The sequence below is a fragment of the Terrapene carolina genome, unplaced genomic scaffold (genome assembly GCF_002925995.2).
Source record: "Terrapene carolina triunguis isolate 2854851 unplaced genomic scaffold, T_m_triunguis-2.0 Scaffold113, whole genome shotgun sequence".
Taxonomy (NCBI): domain Eukaryota; kingdom Metazoa; phylum Chordata; order Testudines; family Emydidae; genus Terrapene; species Terrapene triunguis.
In genome coordinates, this window is record NW_020664464.1 from 27,794,488 (window position 1) to 27,812,195 (window position 17,708).

The window sequence follows — 17,708 nt, forward strand, 5'->3', positions numbered from 1 at the left end:
AATCCAATTTCCCCATAAGAATGTAAATGAGGGGGTTAGGTTCCAGGGAATTTTTTTCACCAGACAAACAACTATATATATATGGTATATATATATATACACGGTATATATATATATATATATATATATATATATATATATATATATATATACACCAGGGAATGCCTTACTGCTAAATGATGAACTAGCAATTGGCTGAGCCCTCAAGGGTTAACTCTCACAGTCTACAAGGCAGCAGGAATGGAGGGAGGGGAGAGAGAGAGAGAGATGCGCATTTCCCCTTTAAGTACACTGCCTTGTTAATTAGATCAGCTTGCTGAGACCGCAGCTGATGCCAGCAAAGCCCTGTCGTGTCCCCCCCCCTGCTCTATGGAAGATGGGGTAAGCAGGGTGCAGGAGCAGGGGGGAGGAGGACACCCTGACATTAGCCCCCCTCTTGCTCCCATCCTTCCCCCCTCCCCCCCAGCACAGTAAGCAGGAGTTTCTGGGAGCAGCTCCAAAGCAGAGGGCAGGAGCAGCACATGGCAGTGGGGGAAGGACAGCTGCAATTGCTAGCCTGCTGGGCAGCTGCTGCACAGGGAACTTAGGGGAGCGGAAAGCTGATAGGGGGACTTGATAGGGGGGCTGCTGGTCCACCCTGGTTCCAAGCCCCACCAGCTAGCTGCAACAGGCTACTCTTCCTGCAAGCAGTGGACAAAGCAGGCAGCTGCCAAACGATGTTAGAAGGGAGCATTGCACAACTTTAAACAAGCATGTTCCCTAATTGATCAGCAATGTAACAACGAAACAACGTTAACTGGGACGACTTTAAGTGAGGAGTTACTGTACAAATTATGAGCATTCCTAGCCTGATTAGAGCATCTGATCCATCTCCTACAGTACCATCAATATTAAGACTTGCAAATAGGACTGTCGATTATTCGCAGTTAACTCACGCAATTAACTCAAAAAAATGAATCGTGATTAATCACAGTTTAATCGCACTGTTAAATAATAGAATACCCATTGAAATGTATTAAATATTTTGAATGTTTTTCTACACTTTCATATATATTGTATTCTGTGTTGTAATTGAAATCAGTGTATATTATTTGATTACAAATATTCATACTGTAAAAATGATAAACAAAAAATAGTGTTTTTCAATTCACCTCATACAAGTACTGTAGTGCAATCTTTGTCATGAAGGTGCAACTTACAAATGTAGATTTTATTTTGTTACATAACTGCACTCAAAAACATAATAAATTTAAAACTTCAGAGCCTAGGCTATTAGCCAGGATGGGCAAGGATGGTGTCCCTACCCTCTTTTTGCCAGAAGCTGGGAATGGGCGACAGGGAATGAATCACTTGATGATCACCCGTTCTGTTCATTCCCTCTGGGGCACCTGGCATTGGCCACTGTTGGAAGACATGATACTGAGCCAGATGGACTTTTGGGTCTGACCCAGTATGGCCGTTCTTATGTTCTTCAAGTCCACTGAGTCCTACTTCTTGTTCAGCTAATCACTAAGACAAACAAGTTTGTTTACATTTACAGGAAATAATGCTGCCCTTTTCTTATTTACAATGTCACCAGAAAGTGAGAACAGGCATTTGCTTTCCACGTTTGTAGCTGGCATTGCCAGGTATTTACATGCCAGATATGCTAAACATCCGTATGCCCCTGCATGCTTCGGCCACCATAACAGAAGACTTGCTTCCATGCTGACGACACTCATTAAAAAAAGAATGCGTTAATTAAATTTGTGACTTAACTCCTTGGGGGAGAATTGTCCCCTGCTCTGTTTTACCCACATTCTGCCATATATTTCATGTTATAGCAGTCTCGGATGATAACCCAGCACGTTGTTCATTTTAGGAACACTTTCACAACACACAAAGAAGGTACCAATATGAGATTTGTAAGGATAGCTACGGCACTCAATCCAAGGTTTAAGAATCTGAAGTGCCTTCCAAAATCTGAGAGGGATGAGGTGTGGAGCATGCTTTCAGAAGTCTTAAAGAGCAACATTCCAGTGTGGAAACTACAGAACCCGAACTACCAAAAGAGAAAATCAACCTTCTGGTGGTGGCATCTGACTCAGATAATGAAAATGAACATGCATCAGTCCGCACTGCTTTGGATTGTTATCGAGCAGAACCCATCATCAGCAGGGATGCATGTCCTCTAGAATAGTGGGTGAAACATAAAGGGACATATGAATGTTTAGCGCATCTGGCACGTAATATCTTGCGACTCTGGCTACAACAGTGCCATACGAATGCCCGTTCTCATTTTCAGGTGACACTGTAAACAAGAAGTGGGCAGCATTATCTCCTGCAAATTAAACAAACTTGTTTGTCTGAGGGATTCACTGAACAAGAAGTAGGACAGAGTGGACTTGCAGGCTCTAAAATTTTACATTGTTTTATTTTTGAATGCAGGGATTTTTGTACAAAATTCTACATTTGTAAGTTCAACTTTCATGATAAAGACGGTGCACTACATTACTTGTATTAGGTGAATTGATAAAGACTATTTCTTTTGGGTTTTTTTTTATAGTGCAAGTACTTGTAATCAAAAAATAAATATAAATAGAGCACTGTACACTTTGTATTGTGTTGTAATTGAAATCAATATATTTGAAAGTGTAGAAGACATCCAAAAATATTTAAATAAATGGTATTTTATTATTGTTTAATCACACAATTAATCATGATTAATTTTTTTAATCGCTTGACAGTCCTACTTGCAAACTTTTTTTTTAAATCTCAAAATTTTGTTCAATGTTACTTAGATTATTTTAGCCTCCTTGTTCATTGCAATCTCTAGTATTGCTAGCTCTTGTGATTTTATCCTGAAAAATCACAATAATAGGCATTTCTCTTAAAGCACCAGATCCTGGATTCAGCTGAATACATGAGAATCTCAGCTTTCATTTAGAAAAAAATTTCTAGTGATTATGGTTGCAGGGAAAAGCTAGGAAATGTAATCCAAGTGTATTCCAAAGGCTCAAACAATAGAAGACAAATAAAAAGAACCCAACATTTTTTATTTTTGAAAATCTCATGATTTTAAGGCTGAACTCATTTTCTGAATGCTTGGGCTTGGCAATATTGAATCCCCATAAGTGAGGTGAGAGCATGAATTAAATATAGGATTTTATGAGAGACAGCTATCAAATACATATTAGCAGGTAGACAGTACTAAGTCTAGAGTGAAACTGCAACAATTATAGTCATACAAAGAATGTATTGGAGACTTGGGGTATGTCTACTCTGGAATAAAAGACCTATGGCGTGGCTATGACTGGCCTGGGTCAGCTGACTCAGGGTTGGGGGGCTCAGGCTACAGAGCTAAACCCTGCTGCGTAGACATTCAGGCTTGGGCTGGAGCCTGGGCTCTGGGACCCTCCCCTCTTTATTTGTTTATCATTAAACAAACTTTTATTTGATTTCACTATAAACATATCTAAGTGCTGTATGTTACATGGAGCAGTGATCCCAGGTGGATCTAGTAAACTGGGGTGTACTAGGTTTTTGGAAGCAGCAAATCCCTCATCCACACTGCTGGGTGCGAGCAAGGGAGTCGTTGTGAGCACAGAAGAGATCAAGCTCCTGGCTCTCATTTTCAGTGCAAGCCTGACCATGGCTTGGAGCATCCAGTTCAGGCCCTGAGCTGGAGCATGCTCAGTTGCTCTGTAGGGATGATGCCTCCGGAGTCTGGTCAGCACTAGGAGCGGTGAGAGGCTCGAGCACGTTCAGTAAGAACAGAGTCTTCTTAGATTTCAGCTGCTAAATCAAAGTAGTCTCTAAGCATGTGCAAACTGCATTTTTTCCAGACTTGTAAATTCATCAAATTTAGGCACATTTTCATCGGCACAGCAAACGGTCAGACTCCACTTAAATTTCAACTCACTACTTCAAAGCACAGGAGCCCTACCACTGTTCAAAGAAAAGGTCACCAGAATTTTTTTTAACATGGGTCAAACAATGTATTCCCTCCCCAGCTTGATCTTGGAAATGGCTGGAGTATTTTGGCTGAAATTAAAGTCAGACTGAGGAGGACATATGGCATGTAAAATTTCAGCCCAGACAGTTAAAGTTTAGCAATGTTATAAGCAATTGAAAATAAGATCTTATCATGGGAAGTGTAAGACCGCCTTAATCATACCAGCTTCACCTATAATACTCTTTATAGACAAATAAATCAAAATCTAATGCATTGCTGCATTCTCGATAAGTGATGAACTGGGGTCAGACAACACTACTAACATTGGCTGCTTTAGAAAACAGGGAGGCAATTTCAAGCTTTTGCCATGCATGTTATATGGAGCTCCATTGTTAGACCTCAGAACACTTTGGTGCAGAAAATGAGTATTTCAGTACACATTTCAAGTAAACTCTGAATTTCCTTTTTGAACTGTGGAAATTATATTCCAGTGTGTGTGTCAAAAGTGCACATTTTTCTTCTCTTCCCCCCCCCCCATGCCCTTAAATAATATTCAAGTGTGTGTGTAAAAAGTGCACATTTTTCTTCTTTCCCCCCCCCCCATGCCCTTTAAGAATGGATAACTCACTATGAAGGAAGAGCAATGTCTTTGAACTGGGGTTCCTAAAACAAATAATGAGCCAGAAATAAATCCACATTTCGTACATGTTGGCATCTCTTACCATGCAAGTATCTAAAGCATCCACCATCCTGTTACAATCCCTGTTCCATTAATCTGTTCTAGTTTGCTTTTACCACATCCATGTTTTTACCTTTCCCTACTGCTCGGTGACCTCATTGCAGTAAGAATTATGTAACCACCATTTCTATAAAGTCACATACAACTTTGCTCTTTTCCTACCCCAGCAGCTCTGTGATCTTGTTTCAACATGTGATGCATTATTCAGCATGATGGAGCGGATGGAGGGTGTTACCAGCATCAATAGTGTCTAAATACAGCAGTGATGCAATGAGTGCCTGTCAAATTTGGATGTCATATCACATACCATAATATAGACTTTCATATATTTGAGAGATGCAATGAGGTTTTACATGTATTTTAAATTTACCAAATACTGAAGAGCTTGTGACTATCAATATACTTTGAAAAAAAGTGTTTAAATGCCATCTTGAATTTCAGTAGAAAAGCTTTGTGAGTCATTTTGCCTCCAGAAAACTATTCACACTCTGAATGCTATAAAATTGAAATAGATAAGTCAATTTGATTTAAAGTAGCAACTATTTTAGAATTGGTTATTTTTCTTTCAGTTTCATTGCTACACTGAAATTAATGTGTCAGTTGCTAAACTACAGTTACCCCTTGCTGAGGTCATTGATTTCTCAGTCATTCAAATGTAAAGAATTCTGGTAACACCCCACTGAAAACAAAACAAAGAACTCCTTTCACTGAGATCATTTGTTCAACAATGAACAGAAGAGAGAGAGAGAGAGAGAGAGAGAGAGAGACAGAGAGAAGTATACATAGATTGAATGGCTCATTCATAAGCCAAAGGAAATTGACGCTCTTTAGAGATCAAGTTAGATACAGGTAACTGTTTCCATTTATACTTTTCAGGAACAAAGACAAATTTGTTGATGGTATGCTGAAGAACAATTCCACACAAGGGACCAGGCTCTGTTCTTATTTCCACCAGGCAAATCCAGTATCAATAGTGGAATCAGTGGTCTTGATCCTCAGCCTCATTATGGCTGCTTTGCACTGCTCCAATATAAAGTGGCCCTAAACTCAGTGCATCTAGGCCCCAGAGGATCTCTCCTGCACAGGCAGATTCTCAGGAGGAGAAGAAACACAGATACTGCTGGGGATCTGGTCCAATGTCTCTTTGGCCATGTCTACACTTACCAGTAGATTGGCACTGCTGCAATTGATGCAGCAAGTGTTGATTTAGCAGGTCTGACACGCTAATTCGATGGGAGAGCACTCTCCCATCAATTTGTATACTCCATCTCCCAGAGAACCACAAAGGAAGTTGACGGGAGATGCTCTCCCATTGACACAGCACAGCGTAGCCACCACAGTAAGTGGATCTAACTACGTCAACTTCAGTTACATTATTCACATAACTGAAGTTGCGTAAGTTAGATCGATTTACCGCAGTAATGTAGACCAGCCCTTTGTGGCTGCAACTTTAATGCCATCAACAGTACAAGACAGGGCTGCTAGATTTCAGGAAATGTTTTTCTGTAGTATCTAGAAATTCCTGCAAAGGCATAAAGGAGTCACATGGAGGTACCAAAGCCCAGTGCTGGACAGTGACCTTTCCTAAAAGTGGGGGCTGTCCTAAAAGCAATCCATTCAACCATCCCTGCAGTCCAGCTCCATGCACTTCAATTAGATTTCATTGTAGAAGTTACAAGGCTTGTAATTTAGTCAAGTGCATGATGGTGACAATAACCCATTAAGGGAGGACCCTCTATGCCACAAAAGCTTCCTGGAGACATTCTGTGGGCATGGAGTGCAGGTGGAGCAACTGGAGAACTCCTGCATGCTAATGAAGTTGACTTCATGTCAGCTCTGAATGGGCCAGTGTAGCAGGAAATGCTGGACTGAGGTAGGCATAGGCCATTGAATCCACACTCACAGATCCAATGGGTGGGAGCTCCTGATCAGAGAGAGTGGAGAGGCAAAAGGTGTTATTCCAGTTCACAGAAGGAAATAGCTGGCCACAGATGGTTTGTGCTACAATCCCACAATATGCTCCAGCACAGAGGTGTTTTTCTTTCCACCCTCTCTTTCCCCAACCCATGCAGGGCCAGCCCTAGACCAAATGGCACCTCCTCCATTTGTTAAATTTCTGAATACCTTACAGCACTCTGAGCCTGGTACCCCAGGCAGTGACCTGGGTTGCCTGACCCTAAATCTGGCCTTGAACCCATGTACAGGTTTCCAGAATTTTATGGGAGTTTCCAGAATTCCACCACATACAGACATGCACCATCTTGGGACTAATCTTAAACTGGTGTAAACCATCATCATTCCAAAAATCTAGACTGAAGTCAGTCTGGATCCTCAGATGCTATAAATCAGTGCATCTAGCCTCTTTAATTTCATCCAAATATTTTCAATTAAAATGTCAGGAAGTCTTTTGTTAGTAGAACTAAAGGAGTGTTAATGCAAGTTGTTCACTTTTGCTTTCATGACAAGTTATTTAGGTCAAAAACATTGTAAACTACCATTTTATTAATGTTAGCATTACTAATAGGGTCAGGAGTTCATCATCATCATCCCTTGTACTTGCTAAAAGAGATGTCTGTGAATCCTAAAATGTGAAGGATAGATCACGAGATTTACATTCTTGTATTTACAAGGTAGCTTTACAGAAATCATGCATATCCACACTATATGCATTAATGTTTTAAATTCTGTGCTACACCACCAGATGTTACTGTCTGCTGAGTATATTCTTGATGTATAGAGCTATTGCATTAAAAGATTTTGTTCTCTAACTGTGCTCTTAAATCTGATATTTTTCAATAGTAACTTAAAACTCAGTCCCAAGCCTGGCTTCAATAGGACTCTTCTGATGAGTAAGGCTTGAAGAAATGGGCCCATGGTTTGGAAAATTATCTCCCAGCAATCTGTAAAATTACTCTTAATAATATTTGTATTCCTTCTAAAGACTTTGTATCATATTGAAGAGTAAATGATTATAGATCAAAGATACAGAACTACAGTTAGTACACAAGTACCTGGTTCTTATGATATTCTGTTCACATTAAATTGTTAGAGAGGGAGTATTCTCTAGAGGTAAAAGTACAGAACTAGAAGTTGAGTGTTCTGGGTCAGCCATTGACTTTTGACCATAGGACAAGGTATTTTGTACCAGTCCATACCTCTATTTCTTCACCTATAAAATGTAGTAATATTACTCCATCTCATAGGGTATTGTGAGAGGCTGAATAGATTAACATTCCTAAAGTTATTAACTACTGGTATTATGGGCAGCACCTACAGGCCACAGTCTGGATCTAATAAAGACACAAATAGATGATGTCCTTGCGGCAGAAAGCCTACAATATAATTCAAGGCAAAAATGCAACAAATGAGTTCTATGGCCTGTGTTATACAAGAGGGCAGACTAGATTATCATAATGGTCCATTCTGGCCTTAATCTATTACTTTTTTTAAGTAGTAATACACAAGAAAGCATGCACATATACCAAATAGCTGGATGTCTCTTGAGAGCCTTTGGCAAAGTTCCTTTAATCATATGATATTTGCTGGTATTTAATGTAACTGAAATTCTGGAAACATGTTTCTCCTTTATGAATGTTTGTTACATTTTTGTAGTAATTAGTTAACAAGTCCAGATCTGCTTTATTATTGCTAGATACCCAGACAGCTGGAATCTTCTTCAGACATTCTTTCTATAATGATGTCCTTTTTATTCTAAGTAAGCAGATAGGTAACTGATAAATGAGACTGTCATCTATAATCAACAGGAGATTAAATGAGTGTGGAAGGAACTACATGACTGTAGTAATATAAAATCTTACTTAACATCTGCATTAAAAACCCAAGAGACTGGATTCTCTGTTCTACCTTTCCTACTTTGGGTGCAGGAAATGATGAGTGGGAGGGAAGCAAAGATGACTTTAAGCTGTCTTGTGAATTTTGGTTCTGGTGCAACTAAGCAGTCTCAGGGCTGTAACAATCCTCTATGGGCCATTACATCAGCAAAGAATAGATGGAGTACCAACCACTCCCATTCCCAGCTCTTCTGCTGGGTGCCAGGTGGGGAGAGAACAGAGCCAGGGAGCCACAAGGAGACAATCTGCAAGGGTTGTCTATATCCTACTGCACCAAAAGGTGCAATTAGGAAAAGGGCTTTGTATTTAGAGAGAAACACACAGAGGGATAAAAAAAGGAAAGGCATCTTGAGTGTTGAAAACAGATTGTAAAACACCCCTGAGATAGGTCTCCTGCCTTTACCTAAGATCTGAGGGAGTGTACACAGAGACCAGAAAGGTAACAGAGGTGCAGCAAGCCTTGTAACTGTGATACTCACCTATTCTCAAACCATGCTATGTTGTAATCACACACATTTTATATATAAAACACAACAACCCTCAAAACTTTAAACTGCAAGATACTGGGCAAACCTCTACTAAATTTGCAGATGAAAGCATAGGTACTGGAACTAAGGGTGCTGTTGCACCCCCTAGCTTAAAGTAATAACCCAAATACATGATTTCCACCTTCAGCACCCCCACTATAAAAACTGTTCCAACACTACTGGACGAAAGTGAGACATTCATTCCTGTTCTTGTGTTATTACTTTGTCTAACATAGGTCCATGTCATACCTTCATAGCAAGTGGATTTGCACAGAATGAGGAAGCGCTGTCCACCCATTCTTTCTTTCTCCTTCTGAGTGGCAAGGAGTGTTAGCTCAAAGATGTCTGTCCACTGTATGTTCTTCTCCACTTCAACATTTGGATTTTCAGCAGGGAAAGGAATGCTGATCCTGTCAGCATTAACTTACTTGCCTTTCCCTTCTAACTCATTGTTCTGAAGCAGAATAGTTTTAATCCTTATGAAATTTATCCTTGAGCATCTTTTCTAAAAAATTACAGAGAATTTAATCCCATTGAAAGGAGCCTGGGTCAAACTGGATCTTAAAGTCCAGCCCGAATATGTCTACACAGAAAGAAGAAAAAAAAAAAGAAAGAAAAAAAAAGCACCTAGAGCACTGAATCTCAGAGGCTGGGTCTACAGCTAAGACTTGCACTACAATGCTAAAAATCACTGTGCAGACATTTGGGCGTGGGCTCAAACTCAGGCTCTGAAACACTCCGCAAGCTTCAGAGCCCAAGTTTCAGCCAGAGACTGAACATCTGCATGGCTATTTTTAGCACCGTAGTGCAAGCCCAACTCTGTAGACCCAGGCTCAGACTCACTGCTGTTAGACATGTAGACATACTGTCAGTGTCCAGGGTCATTAGCCATACATTTCTTCTAGTTAGACTGTTGTGAAGTAGAGATCTAGATGAAAACTTAGCCAATATCTACAGGTCTCACAAGTACTGAAAATACAAGAATTCTAAATTAATAAATGTTGGGGGTTTGAAGTAAGGTAGGGATTTAACCGAGGAGACAATGCCAGTGGATAATGGAATGACCTCTTTTACCTAGCAACAGTACAAGAGCTCCACAAGTCAAAATATCATTTAAATAACTCATAACATCAAGGCTGAGAAAAAAAAACTGAAAATTCGTTATATAGGCTTTACATACTCTAAGCCTTGGCCATGGGGAGAACTTTCTAGGGAAGGAATATCAACATGGTCTGTAAAAGTAATCTCAGAACCTACAGGGGAAATGGGAGGCGGTAGCTGACCTATACCATACTCCATTCTGAGATTTGTCAAAGCACTTAGCCCTTTCAACAAAGAGGCTTTCAATGGAGCCTGACAGGAAGAACACTTATTAGTTTTATGACTAACCTTTTTCATTAAAGTATCCATATTAGTACATTAATACAGATACCGCTCTCTGCTGCATTTGCTAAAGTACACGTCTATTGAGGAGATGAAGAGGCTGAGAGGGGAACTTGGAACAACAAAGCTGTGTAGACAATAACTGATTAGGAACTCTAGCAAAAGCTGCACATTTCAAGCTCCCTTGAGTGGAGAAGGGAGAGCTGGTGACTGAGGCATTCTGGTAACAGGTGGCCTTTCACAGGTCTGCAGGTTGCTAAAGCACTGCATACAGGAAAGCGCTCACTGCAAGAGTTGTTGCAGATGCGTGAGAAGGCGGCAGCAAGTCAAAAGGTTGGAGCTGAGAAAAGGTTTGTTCACAAGAGTTGATGCTAGAGAAAAGACACCAAGAAAAAACAAATCTTCAAATATTTAGTGAAAAATAGCATAACAACAGCTTCACAGGATGGAGATCATCGATGAGTCCTGCCTGTTCACATCTCAGTCACAGGGATCCCTACTAGTACTCAAACCAAAATGCTTCCAGCAGCCTCAGAAGACAGGGCAGTGAGTCCTCAAGATTGGATTCTTGGGCTTCCAGGTTATACCTATGAGCAAGTGAAGAGGAAAAGCTCCTTGTTTACTATGGGTCCCATTGGTGCCTATAGGCCATCTCCTGTAACTGCAAATTTCAAAGATTTTCACCCAGCTGTGGTTATTTTTAATTTAGTATTACTTTTAAATAATATTGTATTACCAGATGTGATAGATGTTAAATAGGGGTTAATTAGGAGGTCTTTCACATACAGCAATGACAACCTTGTTCCTTTAACCCACATGATACCAGCACAGAATTTTTTCCTTATGCAAGCCAGATTTCTACCGGTGCTAAGATTTTTTTTTTTTTTTTTTTAATAATAGTACTTGTTAGTGAAACCGAGAGGACATGGTAAACAATTTCATTCACTTGGAAAATATTAATGAATGTATCTCTACATGGAGTAACAGGTTTTTACTCGTACTATTTATTTGTATGAACATGTTTCTCCTCCAGTTCTAACATGGTAAACTATTACAGATTTTCTTCCAACTACAATCTAAAACTTTAGAACTGATTCAGTTTATAAGGTTAACTCTTTGAAGATAAGTGTTAGGATTTTCTTTATCTGAGCTGCAAATTAAGTAAATAGTACATTGGTAGGAAGAGTTTAGGATGTGCCAGGGCCAAGGAATTAGACATGTATGCCCATATGCTGGTAGGAGCTGTTTAATGGAAGTGAGAGTTCATATCGATACAGAGAGGGGAAATGCAGTCCTAGAAGGTGTAGTCTCTCCTCAGTGTAGTTATTATTGTTGTGTCAAATTCCATACGAGGAAAGAAACTTTACAACTAAAATTAATTTTAAAAAACTAAGGCTCTGTGGAGCTTGTAATGATCATAGATGATTTAAAGAATAAGAAAAGACTTGGCTGTGCCTGTTTTTGTCTATGAAAATAAATCTACCACTGCCTATTTATGACACAGGAGGTGTAAAGTAAAATGAAATAAAAATCAAGCAGCACTCTTCAGCAAAGTCAAGCAACTGAGGGACGGAGAGAGGGGAACTTAACTGGCTGAGAGCATAGTTGCTGAACTTGTAAACCAAGTAAGGAGGGGGGTGAGGGAGAAACAGAAGAGCATGCAGTAAAGAGGAACCAGCTTTACATGGTGACCTTCTTGGTAGGTTTGACTTCCAGTATAGTCTTGTGCCCAATTGTCCAGTGTACTGCATCCTGTGTAATCATTTGCATTTGTGTGAAGTGGATATAAGACACTACCATTTCCATCTGATACCATTCTGGCAGCTGGGAAGTGCTGGCCAGAGGACTCCCAGACCATGCCACCTTTTCCCCAGGAACATCCTCTGTGCTGGCATACAGGAGGGAGGAGTGGAGTAGGAGCTGGAACAGTGGTTCTAACATAAGAATGGCCATACTGGGTCAGACCAAAGGTCCGTCTAGCCCAGTATCCTGTCTTCCAACAGCGGCCAATGCCAGGTGCCCCAAAGGGAATGAACAGAACAGATAATCATCAAGTGATCCAACAGAGGCTAGGGACGCCATCCCTGCCCATCCTGTCTAATAGCCACTGATGGACCTATTCCTCCATGAACTTATCTACTTCTGTTTTGAACCCTTTTATAGTCTTGGCCTTCACAACATCCTCTGGCAAGGAGTTCCACAGGCTGACTGTGCATTGTGTAAAAAAAATACTTCCTTTTGTTTGTTTTAAACCTACTGCCAATTAATTTCATTGGGTGACCCCTAGTTCCTGTGTTATGAGAAGGAGTAAATAACACTTATTTACTTTCTCCACACCAGTCATGATTTTATAGACCTGTATCATATCCCCACATAGTTGTCTCTTTTCCAAACTGAAAAGTCCCACTCTTATTAATCTCTCCTCATGTGGCAGCCATTCCATACCCCTAATCATTTTTGTTGCCCTTTTCTGAACCTTTTCCAATTCCAATATAATCTACACGACTCAAAGATTCACATGTGCAAGGGGGAATCTTCAGGAGGTTGGCTCCACTAGCTTTAGGGCCGCTTTCCACCGCTGAAGTGCACTCAGAGCATGAACCAAAATCTGGCTCTCGTAGTATGTGCACATTGCATTTTAAAACCTGGGGCCGCAAGTGTCAGAGATGGATCTACAGGTGCTAAAAATAGCTTTGTAGACATTCAGTCTTGGGCTCTGAAGCCCGGGGAGGGTGCTGGTCTTCAGAGCCCGAGCTCCAGCCTGAGCCACAATGTCTACACTAATGTTTTTAGCACCTGTAGATCCGTCTCTGACACTTGCGGCCCCAGGGAAATTTACTAATTGTATATATATTTTTTGGAGTCCCAAGAACAATTTAAAATAATTCTTGCATGACAAGGAGGAGATTTTCAAGGGCACAAAAGGCTGTCAGTTTGAGTACAGAAGGTGGGGGCCCTGCAAGGATTTTAAAAATTAATACTTGCCACTCCAGGCTTGCATTAAACTCCCAAGGTTACAGTTTTTCCTCTGACCTTGGCTTGGTAAATGCTGCCACCATCCAAATGCAAAAAAACTCCTTTGGTCTCAGGAAGGAGCACTTGGGAATTCCTCCCTGTGGGGTACCCTCAAGCCCTTTCACCCTCCACCCCCATTGCCAGACACCTTATATATTCATTTATACCTGTGGAAAGAGGATATAAAATACTGCTGTTATGCTTTGATAGCATTTTACAGGTACAAAGAAGAAAGAATCCATCCCCAACTTTATTATCCAGATATCAAATAATGAACCCAGATCTATTATATAGATGTGTATTTACAGAACTCTCTACTATGTCATATGCTAGATACAATTTTATAAAAACCTAAACCACAGGCTCTGTTATTTAATGTAAAGGGTCAGATTCTGGGCTGCTTTACAACCAGTGCAATCCCACTAAATGCTTGAGACCACTTACACCAGAGCTGGCCCAACCTCCCTATGTAGCAAAAATTTTCAATTATTGGTCAAATAGCTTTTACACACTGAATTAAAGACTCAGGCCCATATTTTCAGGAGTACACATGCACTTTCGTGTACATCTCAGTCAAAATCCCTGACTTGAACGTGCATTTTTATTTTAAATATTTGGGTCTTCCTTCTTTTGCTCTCTGTTTAAGCAAATCAGAAAGTTCTTTTTAGACATGCATAATGTAATGCCCTGATTTTAATACAATCACTGAATGCAGCTTCCAGCTAAAACCTTTTAGCTTTTAACCTACATATGTAATTCATGAGAGCTAATAGGAGTTATGTACACAATAGAGTGCAAACCTAATATTGCTAGCGGATGGTAACAAATTGTTTCCTATATTATGTCAAGTGTACTTGAATTTTTGGACATAATATTTATATATTACTTATAGCTGAGATACAGCTGAGGACTTAACTATGCTAAGTTTTTCAGTTTCTACACAGCTGGAAGTTTTGGTTAGTCACCAACGTTCTAAAGATACGGAGCTGGGTTGTGGATAGTCACTACTCTGCCCCACTTGGAGCTCAGACACGATGGCTTCCAGACCTGGGAGTACTGTGTTCACTCTGCTAGCCAATTGTGGAGGTTAGTGCAGATGGTAACACCTCCCTGTAGGGACCTTGCAGTCACAGAGATCAAGAACTCCCATTTTGCCCAACTGCTGCATAAGGACAGGAGGAGGGAGAGGCTCCCTCTTCCCTCCATGCGTACCTCTAGAAGGTGTAGACACATTGGTCTGCACTCTTAAGGCTGAAAAGTCTGAAGGGCAAACTAATTTAATAGGAACTTAAAACAATTTTCTCTTGAGCTTTTGAACTGTATTGACCCCTATAAAACCTTCAAGAACAGAGCAGAGGGATGGCCTATGTGCATGCATGTTCCGCAAGCCAAAATAAAGCTAATAGGGCCAAAAGTAGGTAAGTCTACAAAACTTGATAGTGTCTATTTCAGCTGATCACAAGAACCAAGACTCTGAAAATGCATGAATGCTAATGTAGGTACTCTAGACTTACCCTTTGCTAAAGTTTTAGCACGAACATTTTCTTTTCCAAATAAAATAAAACTGATTCAGTTTTCTGTCTCATTGAACATTTTCCCCCTTACATCTTTAAACATGGTATCAACTCCTTGGTACCAGTTCAGTATTCCCAGCACGAATCTATTGGCAGCCAAGGATGCATCAGCAACTTTGCACAGAAGGAGGGGTGGAGGGGACATTTTTTTTTCATTTAAATTACAGTTCACATTTCCCTTTTAATGTAAATATAGCTAGAACAGTTAGCATGCAAGTAAAGTTTAGCGAATAACCAAATGCTAGGATAACCATTATTTTAATTCCACTTACCACAGGTTGATTGCAAAGATAACGACAAAGTTCTCCGATATACTGGATAACAGTCACATTGTACTTTTTGCAGTCACTCCAGAACTGACTACATGAGAATTTCTTTCTTAAGACACAAGTTGCACCTTATTAAGAAAATAAAAACAGGAAACACTGGTTATGTGAACTTGACGAGAATGCTGCTACAGGTACCATACAGTCATGTAAAGGTAAGAACTTTGACTCATTTGTATTTGAATCAATCTCATGTGTTTGTTTTACTGATGGGTCTAAATTCATAGACCTTGTCCATTACAGTGGAATGTGTCAGTATTCGGGATTTTTTGTTTTTTAAACTAGTACCTAACACGTGGCATTTAAGTGCAATACAAAATTAAGGAGCACAAAAGCCCAGAACAAAAGATGTTTCTTTTTTCTCTGAGGCAGAGGAATATAATTTTGTGTACATAGATTGCTTTATGGAAAAACTACATTTTGCCTTTTAGCTACACACTGCAGTAATGCCCCTGGACGAGCACTGAAGTCCTAAATTGCTCCCAAACTCATAAGATGTTATTATCACTCTCTCCCCAAACATATAAAGACAAAAGCACAAGTATTACCAGTGACCCAACTTCATCAGTTTTAATCCTGATTCAGCATTGATCCCCTCTGTGCACTTTAACTAACAGATGGGAAAACTGAGGAATAAGGCTGAGGAAGGCATTATAATATCTACTATATAGTATCACACAAATGCTAAATATTATTCATTCCAATTTCATGAAATTAGATGTAGGTTTTCTAAAATAGATGCACTACCTTTGCTGTATTTTGCACAAGGCAAGACAAAATTCAGAAATTTTGGGTAGAACATTTCTAACATGAAGATCAGTAGACAACAGGAAAAGATATCCCATGTAGAATAATTATACACAGAAAGAACAAAGGATTCCCCATACTGAATCAGATCCACATAGTCCACTGAATATAATCTCCTGTCTACCTCTAAACTACACTTCACCCTACAGCAAACCTTTGCCCTGACCGTCCACATTAATTTAATGATACCCTGTTTCAGTGTGGGGTATTAGGTGACAATTAGGGTTGTACAGTGGAAGGTTCCCCCCCCGTATTTAAAGCAAGTTCCATCAGGGTATTTGGTGTGGTGATCCATGGGTTTACTGTGTATAAGGACAAACAGTCACAATAAAATGTATATTCTATAGTCAATGCTAAGAGACAATGCAATTTAAGTGCATAAAGTCCAACAATTTTCAATGCCGTAAATTTATTTTCAAATATTTTAAATCTGAAAAAAAAAAAAAAAAATCTTTTAATCTATACCAGTCACAGAGCTCCAGCAGTACTCACGCTGGTGTGTTTACACAGCCTGCAGACAGTTAAATATGTGCCTAACTTTACACATGGGAATAGTACCATTCTACAAAGTTATGGGTCTCCTTAACTCTAAGCCATAGCAAGTTTAAGACTTTAAAAAGAACAGCCTGTTTTGGGGGTTGTTACCCTGTAAATGTGTGGCCTCCTCCTGTTGGCCCCAAGGAAGCCCTGCAAGTGGCCCACTGCCTTACTTTCCCCTCTTGATTCCTCAAATAAACTCAATACAGTTTTTGCAATGTATAAATAGCCTGGGGGGAGGGGGAGGATGTTAATTTATGACCAAAAGTCCCACTACCATAAACCAGAATCCCTCAGTACAGTCCAAACAGTAGATTAGATCCAACAGTCCAACACTACGTGTAGCTCTGACATCCCGCATCATGCTTCAGCCCAGCTCCCAGGTACAGCTCTGGCATCTCTCACCGCACCTCACCTCAGCCTGGACGTTTATCTACCCTATTTTCTTCCCAGATAGGGTGCCAGTTCTTGCCTAGAGATATCGGCAGGGTTGCCTCTCCCTCATTCCCCAGACTTCAGCCCTCTCTGGCCCTCTGGCTTCAGCTGTCCAGCTCAGCATCTCCCTTTATTGCTCACAGCCTTCAGCCCTCTCTGGTTATGGCTCTCTAGCCTGGAGAAGTATGTAGGTGATTCCAACTGCCTTCCTGCCTTAAACTTTCACCAGCCTGATCTTCTGGGTTCACTGCTTAAACCAGGAACTCACACTGATTCATCCTTCAGGGGCATCTCCTCCCTGAAGCTCTCAGCCCAGCTCTGTTCTTCCTCTGTGAGCTCTTTATTCTCAGGACTCTAGACGCTCTCCCCTTTTAAATTCTGGGCTCTGAACTCTCCTTCTAAGCTTCCTCTCAGCGTTCTGAGTTCTGAATTCCCTTCTCAAACCTCTGAACTCTCATTTATAACTCTCAGGGGCCGCCCCACCTTCCTCATTACACTAAACTCAGGTGCACCTGGACTGCAACAGGGGCACTGAGCCCAATTTCATTTAAGGGCCTGCTACCCTGTTACCCTAATGTCA

At 40.4% G+C, this 17,708-nt stretch overlaps 1 protein-coding gene across 2 annotated transcripts in view; it reads right to left on the reverse strand.

The window, feature by feature from the left end:
* The window catches only part of SLC27A6 (solute carrier family 27 member 6), a 58,077-nt gene that overhangs the window by 29,818 nt on the left and 10,551 nt on the right, over positions 1-17,708 (reverse strand). For both annotated transcript variants that reach the window (XM_029911712.1, XM_029911711.1), the window contains exon 4: positions 15,296-15,420. In XM_029911712.1, coding sequence (XP_029767572.1) covers positions 15,296-15,420 — 125 coding nt within the window. The remainder of the gene's footprint in view (positions 1-15,295; positions 15,421-17,708) is intronic.